General features: G+C 51.6%; 1 protein-coding gene across 4 annotated transcripts; it reads left to right on the top strand.

The window, feature by feature from the left end:
- Positions 1 to 10,424: 10,424 nt before the first annotated feature.
- KAT5 (lysine acetyltransferase 5) lies at positions 10,425 to 18,492 on the top strand. Of its 4 annotated transcripts, XM_047775260.1 has the most exons (14): positions 10,425 to 10,673; positions 10,773 to 10,839; positions 11,165 to 11,233; positions 11,322 to 11,458; positions 11,731 to 11,886; positions 11,977 to 12,051; positions 12,155 to 12,229; positions 12,699 to 12,947; positions 13,029 to 13,118; positions 15,362 to 15,502; positions 15,579 to 15,672; positions 17,484 to 17,643; positions 17,767 to 17,848; positions 17,941 to 18,492. In XM_047775260.1, exons 1-14 carry the CDS (start codon positions 10,662 to 10,664, stop codon positions 18,073 to 18,075), a joined length of 1,542 nt encoding a protein of 513 aa, XP_047631216.1. In that variant the 5' UTR covers positions 10,425 to 10,661; the 3' UTR covers positions 18,076 to 18,492. The 4 variants fall into 4 exon arrangements, with proteins under 4 accessions (XP_047631216.1, XP_047631218.1, XP_047631215.1 ...); XM_047775262.1 differs by lacking the exon at positions 11,731 to 11,886 and having other exon boundaries at positions 10,485 to 10,673; XM_047775259.1 differs by having other exon boundaries at positions 10,645 to 10,839.
- Positions 18,493 to 18,518: the final 26 nt, after the last annotated feature.

Genomic DNA, 18,518 nt, shown 5'->3' with positions numbered 1-18,518 from the left:
ACCACACCTCCCGTCTCTCAGCGGAGGGCAGGTCTGTGCTCCTTGGCTCCCTGCCCCGCTGCCTCTGGGTTTCCTGGAGCAGGGCTGGCTGGGGGTGGGATGGCGGGTTGGAAGGAAGGGCCTGCATTGAAATGGTGTCTCTGTTAATGCTTGGCTCTGTGGCTTGATGGAGTCCCTAAATTTCTGAGCCTTCATGGTTCACCCGTCAAATGGGTATAGCACCAACCCATTCACAGGGCGACTGCGGGGTCAGGTGCATTCCTCAAATGTTCACTGAGAGCCTTTTCTGTGCAGGCACCATGCTGGTGCTGGGAAAATTGGGGTGGATGATTCAGAAACAGCCCCTGGGGGCCGTGGGACCTGAGCTTGAAGAACCTGAGAGAAGCAGATGTCACTGGGTGACAAGCAACCGCAACCGGGGCTGTGAGGTCCAGAGGCCTTCCTGGAGGAAGAGGCATCTGAGTTGAGAAAGCATTGATGTGGGCAGACAGGAAGAGAAGTGAGCGGCCAGAGAGAGGGCTCGACGGGGAAAGGGAAAGTGTCCTGGACTTGGTTCGAGAGGCATCAGTCCTTGCCTATCTCCAGTCTCTAGGGGGTACCTCTCTCTCCCCACTCCTTCTCTCTCTCTCCCTCCCTTTCTCTTCTCTCTCTATAGATGATCCTGCCAAAACCATGTTATTTTGTGTTTTTCACAATAATTTATATATATATATATTTTTTAATGACTGAACATAAACACCAAATATGCTTGCACTAAAAGTTTTGGAGGTTTCTGTAAAAACCCAAGATATGATAATACTTGAAACATGTATTATGATGAACCAATATATCACAAGGCTATACACATCACTGACATGCAGAAATGATCTTTTTTTTTTTGTCTTTCTGACATTTCTTGGGCTGCTCCTGCGGCATATGGAGGTTCCCAGGCTAGGGGTCGAATTGGAGCTGTAGCCGTCAGCCTACACCACAGCCACAGCCACAGCCTCGCGGGATCCGAGCCGCGTCTGCGACCTACACCACAGCTCAGGGTGACGCTGGATCCTTAACCCACTGAGCGAGGCCAGGGATGGAACCCGCAACCTCATGGTTCCCAGTCGGATTCGTTAACTCCTGAGCCACGGCGGGAACTCCGCAGAAATGGTCTTTATCTGATTCAGACATCTGATGATAGAAAAGATTAAAAGCAGGGAAGGAGGAGTTCCTGTTGTGGCTCAGCTGGTTAAGGACCTGACATAGCCTCTGTGAGGATGCAGATTTGATCCCTGGCCTCGCTCTGTGGGTTAAGGATCTGGGTTAAGCCACTGTGTAGTTTGCAGATTTGGCTCAGATCCAGTGTTGCTGTGGCTGTGGCATAGGCCTCAACTGCAGCTCGGATTTGACCCCTGGCCTGGGACCTTCCATATGCCACAGGTTCCACCATAAAAAGAAAAAGAGAAGGAAACACATATGAAGTGCCAATGAAGGAATGCCCCTGCAGTGCAATGGGATTGGTGGCATCTTGGGAGTGCTGGGATACAGGTTCAATTCCCAGCCCAGCACAGTGGGATAAGGATCTGGCATTGCCACAGGTGTGGCTTAGGTCACATCTGTAGCTCAGATCTGATCCCTGGCTCGGGAATTCCATATGCTGCAGGCTGGCCAAAAAAAAAAAAAAAAAAAGATTCAATTAAAAGCCGGTGATTGGAGTTCCCATCATGGCTCAGTAATTAATGAATCCGACTAGGAGCTGTGAGGTTGAGGGTTCGATCCCTGGCCTCGCTTAAGTGGGTTAAGGATCCGATGTTGCCATGAGCTGTGGTGTAGGTCAGATCCCACGTTGCTGTGGCTGTGGGGCTGGCAGCTACAGCTCTGATTAGACCCCTAGCCTGGGAATCTCCATATGCTCTGGACGCAGTCCTCAAAAAGACAAAAAAAAAAGCCAATGATTGAGAAATAATATTAGAAATATTTAATATTTAGAAATAATCATTCTTAAAAAATGAAAACAGGAGTTCCCATTGTGGTGCAGTGGTTAAGGAATCCAACTAGGAACCATGAGGTGGCCGGGGTTTGATCCCTGGCCTCACTCAGTGGGTTAAGGATCCAGTGTTGCTGTGAGCTGTGGTGTAGGTCACAGATGTGGCTCGGATCTAGTGTTGCTGTGGCTCTGGCATTGGCCAGCAGCTAGCCTGGGAACCTCCATATACCATGGGAGTGGCCCAAGAAATGGCAATAAGACAAAAAAAAAAAAAGAAAGAAAACATAAAACATACAAAGCATTCATTGCCCTATCAGATAGTCTTGGTAATTGTTTCATAAATATTCCAGATGTAGAAACCTTTCTTTCATTTTGCACTGATCTTGGTTCAAACTGCTGAAAGGGCATCCACAAGCATCTTCGGTTTGGGTGCATAAATTCTACTGCATAAGCTCAGTTCCTTCTTTTTTTTTTTTTTTGTCTTTTTGCCTTTTCTAGGACTGCTACCTGCGGCATATGGAGGTTCCCAGGCTAGGGGTCTAATCAGAGCTGTAGCTGCCAGCCTACGCCAGAGCCACAGCAACGCAGGATCCGAGTCGCGTCTGCAACCTACACCACAGCTCAAGGCAATGCCGGATCCCCAACCCCCTGGACAAGGCCAGGGATTGAACCTGCAACCTCATGGTTCCTAGTCAGATTGGTTAACCACTGAGCCATGACAGGAACTCCTCAGTTCCTTTTCTCAATGAGGAAAATATTTTATCTGCTAGTCCTGATTTTGGTTTTGCTGTTGAAATCAATGTTGTTAATTCAGACTGCAGATCAGTTTCTGGTTTCCTGTTGGAGTATTTCATTACACTCACATTTTTTTTGTTTCATTTCTCCTGTTAAAGCAGTCATAAAGACGGAGTTCCCTTTGTGGTGCAGTGGAAATGAATCCAACTAGGAGCCATGAGGTTGCGGGTTCAATCCCCGGCCTTGCTCAATGGGTTAAGGATCCAGCGTTTCCGTGAGCTGTGGTGTAGGTTGCAGACACGGCTCGGATCTGGAGTTGCATTGGCTGTGGCTGTGGCTGGCAGCACCAGCTCCAATTAGACCCCTAGCCTGGGAACCTCCACATGCCGCGAGTGCGCCCCTAAAAAAAAAAAAAAGGAGTCATAAAGAACTATAGTCTGCAATGAATATTTAAATGCTGGAGTACTCCAGTGAACATTATTGGGTAGTATTTGAATAATGTAACATTTGGATCTTCTAGCAAGATTAATAGTACTACACAGAATCTCTTGGTGAAATGACCAATTTATCTACTTATTTTACTTCCAAAAGGTGCTATTGCTTGAACACCATTCACAAGATTTGTATAAACAATACTAGCATACAATCCCTGGCTTTGCTCAGTGGGTTAAACATCTGGCGTTGCCCTGAGCTGTGATGTAGGTCGAAGATGTGGCTTGGATCCCAAGTTGCTGTGGCTGTGGCGTAGGCCAGCAGCTGTAGCTCCATTTCAAACCCTAGCCTTGGGACTTCCATATGCCAAGGGTGTGGCTTAAAAAAAAAAAAGAATGCCAACATATAAACATTAACTTTGGAGTTCCCACTGCGGCTCAGCGGGTTAAGAACTTGATGTAGTGTCTGTGATGATGCAGGTTTGATCCCTGGCCTTACTCAGTGGGTTAAGGAGCCAGCGTTGCCACAAGCTGTGTCATGGGCCTGCAGCTGCAGCTGCAGCTCCAATTCCACCCCTAGCAGGGGAACCTCCGTATGCCACCGGTGAGGCTCCAAAATTAAAATAAGTAAGTAAATAAGAATTAAACTTATTAATTGTAATTTTAGTTGCCAGAATAACTCATTGATGTGATCTATCCATGCAATGGAATTTTCCTCAAAAAGGAATGAAATTCTGATGCATTCACAGCAGGGGCAAATCTTAAAAACATTATTCTAAATAAAACAAGCGGAGTTCCCATGGTGGCGCAGTGGTTAACGAATCCGACTAGGAAACATGAGGTTGCAGGTTCGGTCCCTGCCCTTGCTCAGTGGGTTGACGATCCGGCGTTGCCGTGAGCTGTGGTGTAGGTCTCGGACGCGGCTCGGATCTTGAGTTGCTATGGCTCTGGCGTAGGCCAGTGGCTACAGCTCCGATTAGACCCCTAGCCTGGGAACCTCCATATGCCGCAGGACTGGCCCAAAGAAATAGCAAAAAAGACAAAAAATAAAAAAATAAAAAAAATAAAACAAGCCAGGGAGTTCCCGTCGTGGCGCAGTGGTTAACGAATCTGACTAGGAACCATGAGGTTGCGGGTTCGGTCCCTGCCCTTGCTCAGTGGGTTAACAATCCAGCGTTGCCGTGGTGTAGGTTGCAGATGCGGCTTGGATCCTGCGTTGCTGTGGCTCTGGCATAGGCTGGCAGCTACAACTCCGATTGGAAATCTAGCCTGGGAACCTCCATATGCTGCAGGAGTGGCCCAAAGAAATAGCAAAAAGACAAAAAAAAAACAAAAAACAAAAAACAAAAAAAAACAAGCCATATAGAATGATCCCATACATATGAGTGAAATTCTTAGAGAAAGTAGAATAGTGGCTGTCAGGGTCTGGGAGGGGGGCGGATGGGGAATTAGTGTTTAATGGGTACAGAATTTATGTTGAGGATGATGAAAAGATTCTAGAGATGGATGACAACAATACCGATGTACTTAACGCCACAAAGCTGTACACTCAAAAATGGTTAAGATGGAGTTCCCAGATGGCTCAGTGGGTTAAGGACCTGGCATTGTCACTGCTGTGGCTCTGGTTACTGCTGTGGGGCAGATTCAATCCCTGACCTGACCTGGGAACTTCTGTATGCCGTGAGCATGGCCAAAAAAAAAAAAAAGAGTTAAAATGGTAAATTTTTATCACTTTTTTTTTTTTTAAAGGATGACTCACTGTTATCAGACAGGGCCACATTACAAAAATGAAAACAGCGGCAAGAAGCCAGACTGATTCCATCATGATGACTTCTCGCCTACAGAGTCATATTTCTGCTTTTGCTTTTAACCTGACATCTGTGAGTTCTTTTGAAGCTATAATGTCTCCACATGGATTGCTAAGCCTGAACTGTTGCAGAAGAATTAGAATAGTTTTATTCCTGGTTTTATTTTTTTGGTCACATCACGGCATATGGAAGTTCCCTGGGGAGGGATTGATTCTTAGCTATAGCTGTGACCTATGCCACCTGTGTGACCCACGCCACTTCTGTGGCCATGCTGGATCCTTAACCCACTGTGCCACAGCAGGAACTCCCCTGATTTGTTTAAAGTGATTTTTTTTCAGGATTAGGTCCAGCCATGAAATCTGTGGGGGCCCCTTGTTCAAAAATTATTAAGAATTTTCAGGAGTCCCTTCGTGGTGCAGCAGAAACAAATATGACTTGGATCCATGAGTTTGCAGGTTCGATCTCTGGCCTTGCTCAGTGGGTTAAGGATCTGGTATTGCCATGACCTGTGGTGTAGGTCGAAGACATGGCTCAGATCTGGCGTTACTGTGGCTGTGGCATAGGGCAGCGGCTACAGCTCCAATTGGACCCCTAGCCTGGGAACCTCCACATGCCACGGATGTGGGCCTAGAAATACAAAAAGAAAAAAAAGTTTTTTTTCAGGAGGTCAACAACAGAGCATTAAATTAAGTGCAAGGCCCTTGTAAGCTCTGGGTCCTGTGTAATGGCATCAGTCTTACACCCATGAAGTTGGTCCTGCTCAAAATTCAGCATAACACAAATTTTCCTGAGAAATGCCAAGAAGGAAATCTGGCCCGAAAAAGGAGGTGTGAAAGCAGAACCATGTGGCCCAGTGGCTGCGGCAGGCATCCAGCCACCCTAAGGGGAATCCCCTTGAAAACAAAGCCAGTCCACTGAGTTGGTGGCAGGGAGAGAGCGAAGAGTCCTCATGGGTGATGGCGCCACTTCTGAGCCACGGAGCCAACCAACCTTGGAGCTGCTTCACCTCCAGGGAGGTAAAAACTCCAGTTTATTTGACAAGTTTATTCTTGGTTTTCTGTTATTTACAACCAAGAATGTCCAACTGATGCATGTCTTTTTTTTTTTTTTGTCTTTTGTTGTTGTTATTGTTGTTGTTGTTGCTATTTCTTGGGCCGCTCCCACGGCATATGGAGGTTCCCAGGCTAGGGGTTGAATCGGAGCTGTAGCCACCGGCCTATGCCAGAGCCACAGCAACACGGGATCCGAGCCACGTCTGCAACCTACACCACAGCTCATGGCAATGCCGGATCGTTAACCCACTGAGCAAGGGCAGGGACCGAACCCACAACCTCATGGTTCCTAGACGGATTCATTAACCACTGCGCCACGACGGGAACTCCTGATGCATGTCTTAAAGAATGCCTGTCCTCATCCTTGCAGTCCCCTCTGGTTCCCCTCCCATCCCTATCTTTAAAAAAAAAGCTCACAATTAAATTTGTTTCTTCCATTTAAACTTCTCTTTTTTTAACTTATTGTTCAATTTATTAAAATTATAAATATAAAACCCTGGTTCAACTTACTATATTAATCACTTTCTTATTTTCCTTATAAATGTAGAAAACTCTAATAATCATTACTAAGGAGCTTGTATTGATTTTTGTACTATTTACAAATTTAATTCAATGTTTTAATTATTTCAAATTGAATTTTAAATTTAATGCAGTCAACTTTCACTTGAAGTATTTCCATATCTGATTTACAGGGAGATGTCTCTGAAATGTTTAGGAATATTTGTAAGTCCAATAAGTTGATAAACTTCTCTAACTTTTCATGCAAACTCACATTATCCTTAAGAACTAGTTATCTGTGCTGCTTCCATTCCCTCAACCCCTACAGTCCAGTTTTCTCCCACCCCCAACTCTGCGAAGAGTGCCCCTGAAGTCTGGGATGACCACCCAACTACCCAGTCCAGCGGGCATCTTCCTGCCCTTGCTGCCATCCTGCAGCCTAGGACCCTCAGCCGGCATTTCAATGGATCTGAATCTTACTAACACAACCAGGGCATGGAGGTCCCTGTTAGTGTCTTCTGAAGACACAATGAATTCTTGGAATAGAGGTTCTCCTCCTGCAGGATCTGAGACCCCCATAGATCTGGGACCCAGGCAGGCTGCTGGCCCCTTCCTGCTTGTTCCTGCCAGGCCCTCCTTTCTCACCACCTGTTTGGACCCATGTTAGTCTCCAGCTATCTTCATTCCTTGCCTCTATAGCAGCAAGAACTTTTTACCTACCTACACTCAGCTGCTACTCATGTAATGACAGTATCACCCCCTTAGGAGTTTTTGTTTGTTTGGTTTTGTTTTGTTTTTGTTTGCTTTTTGGGGCCTCACCTGCAGCATATGGAGGTTCCCAGCCTAGGAGTCAAATCGAAGCTACAGCTGCAGGCCTATACCACAGCCGCAGCAACACTAATTCCGACCCAAATCTGTGACCTACATCACCGCTCACTCCAACTCGGGATCCTTAACCCACTGAGCAAGGCCAGGGATCGGACACGCAACCTCATAGTTCCTCATCAGATTTGTTTCCACTGCGCCACGATGAGAACTCCCCCTCAGGCATCTTTTAAAACTTTAACCAGATACATTATTTTCTCACTCCAGTTCCCCGGTGGCTCCCTGTTGCACTTAAAACAAAACCTGACTTCATTACAAAAGCGCCATAAAAGGCCATGATTGGTCCTGCCGGCGATCTGAATCCTATACCATCATTCCCACTTCCTGTCCCCCAACACTGGCTCCTCTTTCTTAGGGGACACCAAACCACACGTCTACCCTCACCCCTGGCAGTGGGCCCTTGTTTGTCTAAACCAGTGGAGTTCCATCCCCCTGGCCACAGGGATTGGTTGAGGCAGAGGCACATGCCCTAAAGTGGTTCAAGCGGAGGAAAGCTCAGGACACTCCTTCCATAGCCAGAGAAAATATTTTCTCCTTAGACCTGGCCTCAGACACATGCAGGCTCTCGAGCGGTGGGCAGCTCTCCTGTGACTGTAAGAGGAGTTTGCCATAAGGAGTTCCCCAGTTGCCTAGTAGTTAAGGACTCAGCAATGTCACTGCTGTGGCTCAGGTTACTGTTGTGGTACAGATTCGATCCCTGGCCCGGGAACTTCTGGATGCTGTGGGCATGGATGAAAAAAGAGGAGTCCACCATAAGAAGAAGGAAATTAACCCTTCGGAGGCCAGGCTAAGAAGGCAGAACTTGCACCTTCAATGATTTTGAGCCCCCATGTGAATTCTCCCAAAGCCCGCATGTCTTTGGGCCATGCACTTGGAGATGTTCCCTCTGTACGCAGCTGGAGAGGAGCCCTGTGACTCTGTGGGGTAGGAATCCTGAGTGGCAGCCTTTAGAAGGGCCCAAGTTGACCAGCTCCTCATTTAATCACACTGTCTTACCATCATCTCAGCACTTACCACTGTCCAAAGGGATTCTTCATGCTTTGTTTTGCTAACAGTTCCTATCTGATGCACTACAGTAGGGGCCTCATCTGTTTTCACTCAAGTTGCTCCCACGGTGGGGGGGGGGGTGCACAGAGTTGGCGCTCAATTGATACTGTTGAATGACTGATGCCCTGTTGCCATGTTTGCCGGCTATTTCTTTTCTCCTTTTGCTCTTGCTGTTTCACCACCAGAAATGGCCCCAACTCCTTTCTCTGGCCCAACTCCTTCTCATTCCCTAAACTGCAGGTCAGATATCAGATGCTCAGAGACCCCCGCCTGGACCCCCACCTGGAGCTGTCTCCTCTGAGCCCTGGGTTTCCCTCCCATCTTACAAGACGGATCATTCTCTGCAGCAAATGTCACTTCACACTTCTGGCTTCCGAGTGCCACCGTATATTTCATCCATTTGACAGTTTCTAACTGAACGCCTACTTCGAGTCAGGCCCTATGGAAGCTGGGAAAATAGCACTGGAAAAACCATATAACTCCTGCATTCATGGATCTTACATTCTAGTGAGGGAACGACAATAACATGTGAATAAGTACAATAAATGACATCTGGTGATAAATGCTATGAAGCAGAGGAGGGAGATGAAGTGGTGGGCAGATCTGACTTGGGGAGTTAGAGGTGGCCTCATGGGGAAGGTGACATTTGAGCAAAGACTTGAGCGGGATGAGGGAGAAAGACAAGTGGATAAATAGAGAGAAAATGTTGGAGGAAGGAAAGAGCACAGGACCAGGGGGAGGAATACGCCTGCTATGTTCTAGAAACCCTGGGAGGTCAGTGTGGCTAGAGTGAAGTGAGTGGGGTGAGAGAAATGCTGACGGGCTGAATGGGAGAAGAGCAGAGGTCTTCTTGACTTCAAGGTTTTTGGTCTGAGAAACTGAATGGACCAGGTCATCAGTGAGGGACAAGAGAGAAGGTGGGAGGAGAAGCCAGAAAGGCAGATCTGGAGTTCAGTTCAGGACATGCCCCTGGTACATCCAAATGGAGGTGTCGAGTGGGCAGAGAAAGTCAAGAGAGATCTGGGCTGCAGATACAAATTTGAGAAACCTCAGAAACCTGGGAGCGGCCCTAAAAAGCAAACAAACAAACCCATTCTTAGTATATTTGCTGTAGGAAAGCTAGCAGAGGGTTGGATTTGGCCATTTTGCCTATCTGGCCCTTTCCTTCACCTGGTGCTTTTTTTTTCTTGTTTGAGGGGGCTTTCTCAAAACACTTATCATTATTTAATAGACTAGATAATTTATTTTTTAACTCTATTAACCATGTGTTACCTATGCCCCTCCTTTCCCTCCCAACCTCCAAGAATGTAAGCTACAAAAGGAGGGAATCCTTGGAAGTTCCCATCATGGCTCAGCGGTTAACGAATCTGACCAGGAACCATGAGGTTGCAGGTTCGATCCGTGGCCTGGCTCAGTGGTTTAAGGACCCAGCGTTGCCCTGAGCTGTGGTGTAGGTCGCAGACTCGGCTCGGATCCCGCGTTGCTGTGGCTGTGGTGTAGGCCGGCGGCTACAGCTCTGATTCGACCCCTAGCCTGGGAACCTCCATATGCCATAGAAGCGGCCCTGGAAATGGCAAAATGACCAAAAAAAAAAAAAAAAAGAGGGAATTCTTTATTTACTGAGGTATTCCAGGCTCCTAGAACAGTGCCTGGTACGTGGCAGGTGATTTACTACACATTTGTTGAATGTATGCATGAATGATGTATTACTCCTGTAATTAGCAACCTACTATACAAAACAACAAACCTACAAACCTTCCGTGAGTCCCCAAACCCAAGGAGTTAGGTCCATAAACTTGGCGAGGCTTATAAGTCCCTCAAGTCCCACCCACTTCTCCAGCCCCTCAAACCCTTAAGACCCGCCCCAACCCCCAGCCGGGCACGCGCAGTTCACTCCCCGAGACGCATCCTGTGGCCACTAGGAGACGCCCAAACCCGGCCGCCGGCGAAGCAAACACCAGTCCCACGTGACCGGCGTCGCACCCGGTGAGCGTCACGTGACGGACTCAGTTTTCCTCCAATCGTTGTGCACGTTGTGGGGATTCCACCGAGGACCTGGTTTGAGACTTACAGTACCCTATTCCCCCGCCAGCCAAACGGGCCGGCTCCATGAGCAAGCTGGGTTTCGGGCTCTCTCCAGGGTCCTCTCCTGAAGCCGGTTTGGAGAGACCTGGGCCTACAAAGTGCTCGGTCCCGGAAGTGACGTCTCCCAGAGGGGCCGGAAGTGGCAGTGGAGGGAGGGAAGATGGCGGAGGTGGTGAGTCCGGTGCCCGGGGCGGGGCGGAGGGAGCCAGGGGAGGTGGGTAGAGCCCGAGGCCCCCCAGTAGCCGACCCTGGCGCCGCGCTGTCTCCCCAGGGGGAGATAATCGAGGGCTGCCGCCTGCCCGTGCTGCGGCGGAATCAGGACAACGAAGATGAGTGGCGTGAGTGACGTCGGGGGGCGGGGCTAAGGAACCTGAGGGCGAGGGGCGGGGGGAGTCAAGCGAACCCCAGGGAGGGGGAGGGGCCTCTAGAATCTTGGGGCGGGCGGGGCGCAGATATTCACGAGGGGCGTGGCTTTTAGCCGCTGGCGATGGACAGGGCGGGGCTTGGAGAGGGGAATGACACTTGGTGACTAATGGGGGCTTGGGCGAGAGCTTCCAAGTGCTGAGGCTCAGGGATCGGGCCTGGAGGTGGAGTTCAGGTTGTAGAAGGGCGGAGCCTCATGGCCTGGCCGCTCTAAGGCCGTTCCCTGTGCTGTGCCCACAGCCCTGGCCGAGATCCTGAGCGTGAAGGACATCAGTGGCCGGAAGCTTTTTTACGTCCATTATATTGACTGTGAGTTCTGGGCCGGGATGAGGTGGGGCTGCAGGGTTGTGGGGGGCAGCCTCTGACACTCCTTCCTGAGCCATCCCCACTGCTGCAGTCAACAAACGCCTGGATGAATGGGTGACTCATGAGCGGCTGGACCTAAAGAAGATCCAGTTCCCCAAGAAAGAGGCCAAGACCCCCACCAAGAACGGACTTCCTGGGTCCCGCCCCGGCTCTCCAGAGAGAGAGGTGGTGAGTAGGTCCCCTGCTTCAACTTTTCTCTCCTGCCTCCTACTTCTGTCATCTCTTGGCCTCAGTGGCTCCCAGCTGGGCAGGAGGCTGTGCCCTCCCACCCTGGCTTCAGCTCGCAAAGGATGGGGGCCAAATTGCAGATGTAGCTTCCAGAGTCCAGTGTCCTTGAGAGGGGCGGGGTTTGATCATTACACACTGAGGGGCCCCTACTCCCCTTCCCCATCCCACCACCATCCCCACCCCAGAGGAAGACCCTGGACCTATCTCTACAGCCGGCCTCCGCCCAGGCCAGCGGGAAGACCTTGCCAATCCCGGTCCAGATCACACTCCGCTTCAACCTGCCCAAGGAGCGGGAGGCCATTCCCGGTGGCGAGCCCGACCAGCCGCTCTCCTCCAGCTCCTGCCTGCAGCCCAACCACCGCTCAACGGTACCCTCAGCAATTCCAGGGACCTTGCTTTCCTCTCAGGTCCCACCTTCCCTACCTTCTGACCCACCTTTCTTGGTTTCTCTTCTGCAGAAACGGAAGGTGGAGGTGGTTTCACCAGCAACTCCGGTGCCCAGCGAGACAGCCCCGGCCTCAGTTTTTCCCCAGGTGAGTCCCCCAAACCATCTCTTTTTCCCTCCCCTTCTACCCTCTGGTAGCCCCTTTCAGGTGCATCTCACAGCTACTCCTTTTTCTATCACCTCACCTGCAGAATGGATCAGCCCGTAGGGCAGTGGCAGCTCAGCCAGGGCGGAAGCGAAAATCGAATTGCTTGGGCACTGACGAGGTGGGTCTGGGGAAGAGGGAAGCGGGGTGAAAAGTAGGGGACAGGGAGTTCCCTGGGTGGGTAGCAATTGGAAATCAATGTGCGCTCACTGCTGTGCCCCTGGGTTCAATTCCTGGTTTGAAAACTGAGATTCCCGCATCAAGCCACTGCATGTTGTATCTAGGAAAAAAAAAAAAAAAGGAGTGGACGTAGGCAGGGCAGAGAGTTCAGTGACTAGTTGGAAGATGAACAGAGTGTGCTGGGTTGAGGTGGTGTTGGGATTAGGAGTGAGGCAGAACTGGTTCAGATCAAGCATTGGGTCATCTTTTCCAGTTTCCAATGAAAATTGTCCAAGTCTTGGTTTCTTTAACTGGAAAGTAGGGATTATGGTATCTTCCCCACTAGGAAACCCGTGGGAGGGCTGTGAGCCAGAGAGTGTCCTGCTTGAGTTGTCTCCTGTAACCTGGCGTCTTTCCGTGGCCCTGGGCAGGACTCCCAGGACAGCTCAGACGGAATACCCTCGGCTCCTCGCATGACTGGGAGCCTGGTGTCTGACCGCAGCCACGACGACATTGTCACCCGGATGAAGAACATTGAGTGCATCGAGCTGGGCCGGCACCGCCTCAAGCCGTGGTACTTCTCCCCGTACCCGCAGGAGCTCACCACCCTGCCCGTCCTCTACCTCTGCGAGTTCTGCCTCAAGTACGGCCGAAGCCTCAAGTGTCTGCAGCGTCACTTGGTAGGAAGGGTCCCAGGAGGCCGCCTTCCTAGCACCCCTGCCCTGCCCTGGCCCTGCCCCTGATTCTCCTCTCTTTCTCAGACCAAGTGTGACCTGCGACATCCTCCAGGCAACGAGATTTACCGAAAGGGCACCATCTCCTTCTTTGAGATCGATGGTCGTAAGAACAAGGTCAGTGGCTGAGGGGCCGTGGGGAGTCTTTGGTGCAGGGAGTCAAGTGAGTGGCCTTTTCCAGCTCAGGAAAGCACTGACCATTTTGGCTAACAGATCTATTTACCCCATTTATTCACTTAGGGCAGGTGCGGGAGATACAGAGTGACCAGCAATTAGACAAGATCTCTGCTGAGGGCTCACAGGAGAAGGCAGACATGCTAGGGGCTTCTTAGATGCTAGCGTGATACATGTCATGAGACAAAGTGTGGGTTATCAGGATCCAGAGGAGGGGACCTTTGAGCCTGGGTAAGGGGGGTACAGGAATCCAAAGCCATGGGTTCTGAAGGGGAGGAATGGATGACTCTGCAGGTTCAGTTCCAGACCAGAGCAATGAAGCAAACATCACAATAAAGCAGTCACACAAATTTTTTTGGTTTCCAAATAAGATTTATACTTATACTACGCTGCAGTCTATTACATATATAGGAGTGTCGGAGTTCCCGTTGTGGCGCAGTGGTTAACGAATCTGACTAGGAACCATGAGGTTGTGGGTTCGGTCCCTGCCCTTGCTCAGTGGGTTAACGATCCGGCATTGCTGTGAGCTGTGGTGTAGGTTGCAGACGTGGCTCAGATCTCGTGTTGCTGTGGCTCTGGCGTAGGCTAGTGGCTGCAGCTCCAATTCGACCCCTAGCCTGGGAACCTCCATATGCCACAGGAAGCAGCCCTAGAAAAGGCAAAAAGACACACACACACACAAAGGGATACAGTGTCTAAGAAAATAATGACAGTGATGACAGTGAGGGTCACTGTTCACACATCCCTATAACGGACAACGAGAGTTTGGGACATTCCGAGAATTACCGAAATGTGGTAGAGAGACGTGAAATGAGCAAATGCTGGTGGAAAAATAGTGCTGATAGACTTGCTCAGTCCAGGGTTACCATAAACTCTAACTCGTAAAAAAAAAAAAAAAAAAAAAGGTGCATTATCTTTGAAATGCAATAAATGGGGTCCACCTATGCAGAGACAGTGTGGAAGGTGAGGGTCCTACCTTCCAGCTGAAGGGCAGACAGGATGAGGTGAGGCTGGGGAGGAAGTGGGGGACACCGCAGGTTTGGGGCGTCTAACCTGCCTTCGTCTGGCTGTGGGGAGGACGAAGGGAGTAACCTGGCGGGACCTTCTGGAGTGAAATGTGTTCGGGGCCTCACGGGTGGGGAGGGAGAGGCAGTCACCCTGACTGGCAGAGGGGAGCGCTCAACTTGGGTGCTACGGGAGCTTGGGAGGAAGATGCTGCTTTAAACACAGTTAAGTGTATGAAGTGTGGGTTTGAGTATTCAGGTGGCCCTGCCCAGCCAGTGCTTAAAAAGCCGTATTTGAGGAGTGGTGGCTAGGAGTAACAGCCTAACTAGTATCCATGAGGATGTGGGTTCGATCCCTGGCCCCATTGCTATGAGTTGTGGGGTAAGTGGCTTGGATCTGGTGTGGCTGTAGCATAGGCCAACAGCTGGCACTCTGATTGAAATTCTAGCCTGGGAACTTCCATTATGCCATGGGTGTAGCCCTAAAAAGACAAAAAACCACATCCGAAATGCAGGAAGGTTGTGAGAAGTAAAGTTGCGAGAATAATTATTTTGCTGGGGTAGCCTTTAAGGCTGGTTTTGTTTTTGTTGTTGGCCCACGGCATGTGAAAGTTCCTAGTCCAGGGATTGAACCCCAGCTACAGCGGCAACTTGCATCACAGCTGGGGCAACTCCACTTCCTTAACCTGTTGCACAAGGGAACGTCTAAGGCTGTTATTTTGTTAAATTCAAGAGTTTCTTGCCCCTCTTGTAGAAGAGCTGTTCAGTTCTCAGGAGGTGTAACTGTAGGTGAGAGAGCAGCGTGGTGTTTTTTGACAGCCAGAGTTCTAAGACTGTCACACAAGCAAGAGTTCCTCTCGTAAGCCCTGGTCGGTCTTTACTGCGACACACAGTGTGCTGACCGCCGTTAACTGTGGCAGAGGGCGCTGGTCGCCTCCAAAGCCAGAGTCACACCGAGGCGTGGGGAGCAGGAAGAGTGCACCCAGCTCACCAGGGAGGCGGTGCTTGGACGTCGTCACGGAGCTGGTGCGCGGACTCCTCGACACTGAGGAAGCCTGGGCACAGGGACAGCCTGACCCGTGGACGGGGTCAGGGTCCAGGAAGGCGCATCCTCTGTCAGCCTGGGGGACAGCCATGCTCAAAGCGGAGAAGCAAGGTGGTGACAGACCTTCCCCTTTGCAGAGTTACTCTCAGAACCTGTGTCTTCTGGCCAAGTGTTTCCTCGACCACAAGACGCTGTACTATGACACGGACCCCTTCCTCTTCTACGTCATGACGGAGTATGACTGCAAGGGCTTCCACATTGTGGGTTACTTCTCCAAGGTGAGTGCTCCCCAGGGCTGTGCCTCCGTCCTGCCCTCAGCTGGGTCCCTCCCTTCACACCCTGCCCCCTTTCCAGGAAAAGGAATCCACGGAAGACTACAATGTGGCCTGCATCCTGACCCTGCCTCCCTACCAGCGCCGGGGCTACGGCAAGCTGCTGATCGAGTTCAGTGAGTACCTGTGCTGCTGGGGCGCTGGGTGGGGGTGGGATCCGGCAGGCCCAGGCCCCGTCCGTGTCTTAGACAGATGTCCAGTGCTGGGCCTCAGCCCCGGCCGGGCAGTCCAGTCACCAAGGGAACTGGCCAGAAATAAAAGATGGGACTCTCCCAAGGTTCTCTCCGTCCCAGGGTGACTGCCCTGCTCGCCTGGACCAGGTTCTTAGCCCCTCCCGGTTCTTCGGCCAAGGTTCTAAGCACTTTCCCCAGATCTTACTCATGTGCTCCTGCCCAGGGCCAGGGCAGAAGCCGAGTGAGCCACTCTTGCTCAACTCTCCAGTCCTGCGCGGTCACCCACGTTCCTGTGGTGCATTTCCCCACTTGTCCTGAGCCTCGTGGGGCAGCAGGTGTCCTGTAAAAGGGCTGTGAGCTCAGCAGGCAGCCGTGAGCACTGACTCACGGGGATCCGGCCTCTGCCCCTCATCGGACATGAGTCGTCTTTTAGCCTCATTCCACTCAGCTCACCATTCTCTGAACCCTTGGGGTCACCAGCCTCTGACCTGGGAGATGGGAGGGAAGCCCAAGCTGTATATTCATTTGGAGGCTTGGCTTGATCCCAGTCCTGGTCTCTGAGAAATTTATTGGTAGAAAGATGCCATGATGGGGTCACATCCTTAGGAAGCCCTCAGCCTGGTAGAACAGGCAGAGCTGAAAGAAACTCAGTCTAAACCTCAGTGCTCAGACCTCAGGGGAGATGGGATGTGGGCAGAGCCACGAAGGAGATGTGCCCAGTTGTGCCCAGTAGGAGCATACAGGGACACCAGAAGCCCCATTCCAGGCAGCTCCAGAGGGTGGGTGGGTGTTCATGGGGGGGGGGGGGGCTTCCCCACTGAGCCATCAGGACCCTCTGTGCAGGGGGTGAGAACTCTGTGTGCCCCTTTGCTCTCCAGACACCAGCCTCTCTGTCCTCCCCAACAGGCTGGCATGATGGAAGTCACAGGAAGCTGGGCAAGGGGCTCAGACTGGCAGAGAAAGATGTATTGGAGAGAGAGCCCAGGGGGCCGTCATCCACCCAAGGCTGGTTCTGGCTGAGGGTGAAGAAGGGCTTCTAGAAGTAGTGGACATCTCAGGGCCCTGATGGGGCAAAACGAAGCCTCTGTCCAAGAGCTGTGAAGCCACTTGCACTTTCGCAGGCTTCAGGGTCTCACCAGGAACCGCCTGCCAGCGCCCAGTGGTCAGCAGGGTAGAGGAGGAGGGTGGAGCCGTCAGAGTGGGAGGGGAAGGGTGGCAGGAGGGGCAGTTCCCTGGCGAGAAATGGCCTTCCTGCCTTGGGGAGCGCTTTGCCGCTCCCCTCCTTCCTTCCTCACAACCACCAGTCAGGCCAGCCTGGTCTTAGGGCAGCTGATGCTTCTCAGGAACTGACTTGACTTGAGAATCCAAGCATCCTCAGGCCCGGACCAGAGGTGGGGCCTGCCCACTTCTCTCCTCACACGTCCAGGCTGAGTCTAGCGTGACAGAGGAAAGCTGGAGCCACTTTCTTTCCACAAGCCACTTCCTCTGTACTCCCCCACCCCAGCTGTAAGCCCTTGCTGGCTTTTAGGTGATTGGAGCTGAACCTCTCAGCACACAGGGGAAGAGTATGCTCACTGGTCCTCTGTTAGGAACTGAGGCACAGAACAGACAAGCCATGCATCCAGGCCACAGAACCACCACCTGGCAGGCCCAGGGTGGGAGCCAGGCAGTCTCCCTCTGCAATCTGTGCTCTTACCGGAGGGTGGCAAAACGCTGGGATTGCTCACCCACCCTCTCCTGCTCCATTGCTTTAGGCTATGAACTCTCCAAAGTGGAAGGGAAAACAGGGACCCCTGAGAAGCCCCTCTCGGACCTTGGCCTCCTATCCTACCGAAGCTACTGGTCCCAGACCATTCTGGAGATCTTGATGGGGCTGAAGTCGGAGAGCGGGGAGAGGCCGCAGATCACCATCAAGTGAGCCTGGCCCTGCCTACCCAGGGGTGCATGGCATATTCCTGGGCTTTCTCACTCCTCGGGCTCTTGGGAGCCTGGGGCAGAGATGAAGCCCCGGGAAACCTGATCTTTGCCCCCCCACAGTGAGATCAGTGAAATCACCAGCATCAAGAAGGAGGACGTCATCTCCACTCTCCAGTACCTCAACCTCATCAACTACTACAAGGTAGGGAGGCAGGCAGGGGAGACAGATGTGTGTAGGGGAGCAGCGTGCAAGCCCTGCTCGGGCTGACCTGCCTGGCCCCATCTCCTGTCCAGGGCCAGTATATCCTCACATTGTCGGAGGACATCGTGGACGGGCATGAACGGGCTATGCTCAAGCGGCTTCTTCGGATCGACTCCAAGTGTCTGCACTTCACTCCCAAGGACTGGAGCAAGAGGGGAAAGTGGTGACCAGGCACTGCCCATTAGCAGTGCCGGCAAAGCCAGCAGAACTGGGGCTGACAGCCCATCCCGCCCCCACTGGGGTCTCCAAGAGGCACAGCAAGGGGAGACAGGGCTGAGGACAGCTCCACAGGGAAAGGACAGGCCTGGTAAAGGCCAGCTGGTGCCTAGCACCAAGGAGAGCTCAGGGCTCAGGTCAACTCCAAGGTCAGCTGGCTGCAGGCCCAGGCCTGCTGTGAACCAGGGACCAGAGGGAGCCAGGCAGCTGTGTACAGTGAGATAGGGGGTGGGGTGCTCTGTACAGGGGGCTGGTGGCTGTACAATTTTCTTTTGTAAAGTAGGAATGGGGGGGAGGTACTGGCTGCAAAATTCTGGCCTCTTTTGCCCCACTGCCCCCTGGCAATAAACTCTTTCTATGGGCCAGAACCATGAAAGGTTCTTGTGGGAAAAGA

Source organism: Phacochoerus africanus, chromosome 4, assembly GCF_016906955.1.
Source record: "Phacochoerus africanus isolate WHEZ1 chromosome 4, ROS_Pafr_v1, whole genome shotgun sequence".
NCBI classification, from domain to species: Eukaryota; Metazoa; Chordata; class Mammalia; order Artiodactyla; family Suidae; genus Phacochoerus; species Phacochoerus africanus.
Note: the sequence above shows the minus strand (reverse complement) of the source record. Positions and strands in the feature narration are given on the sequence as shown.

What these genes read in the sequence shown, in the direction of transcription:
- KAT5 (XM_047775259.1), top strand. Translation starts at nt 10,662, where the DNA reads ATGGCGGAGGTGGTGAGTCCGGTGCCCGGGGCGGGGCGGAGGGAGCCA. An exon ending in GCTCTCCAGAGAGAGAGGTG is followed by an intron (nt 11,459 to 11,730) that starts GTGAGTAGGTCC and finishes CTATCTCTACAG; the next exon opens with CCGGCCTCCGCCCAGGCCAG. An exon ending in TTGTGGGTTACTTCTCCAAG is followed by an intron (nt 15,503 to 15,578) that starts GTGAGTGCTCCC and finishes CCCCCTTTCCAG; the next exon opens with GAAAAGGAATCCACGGAAGA.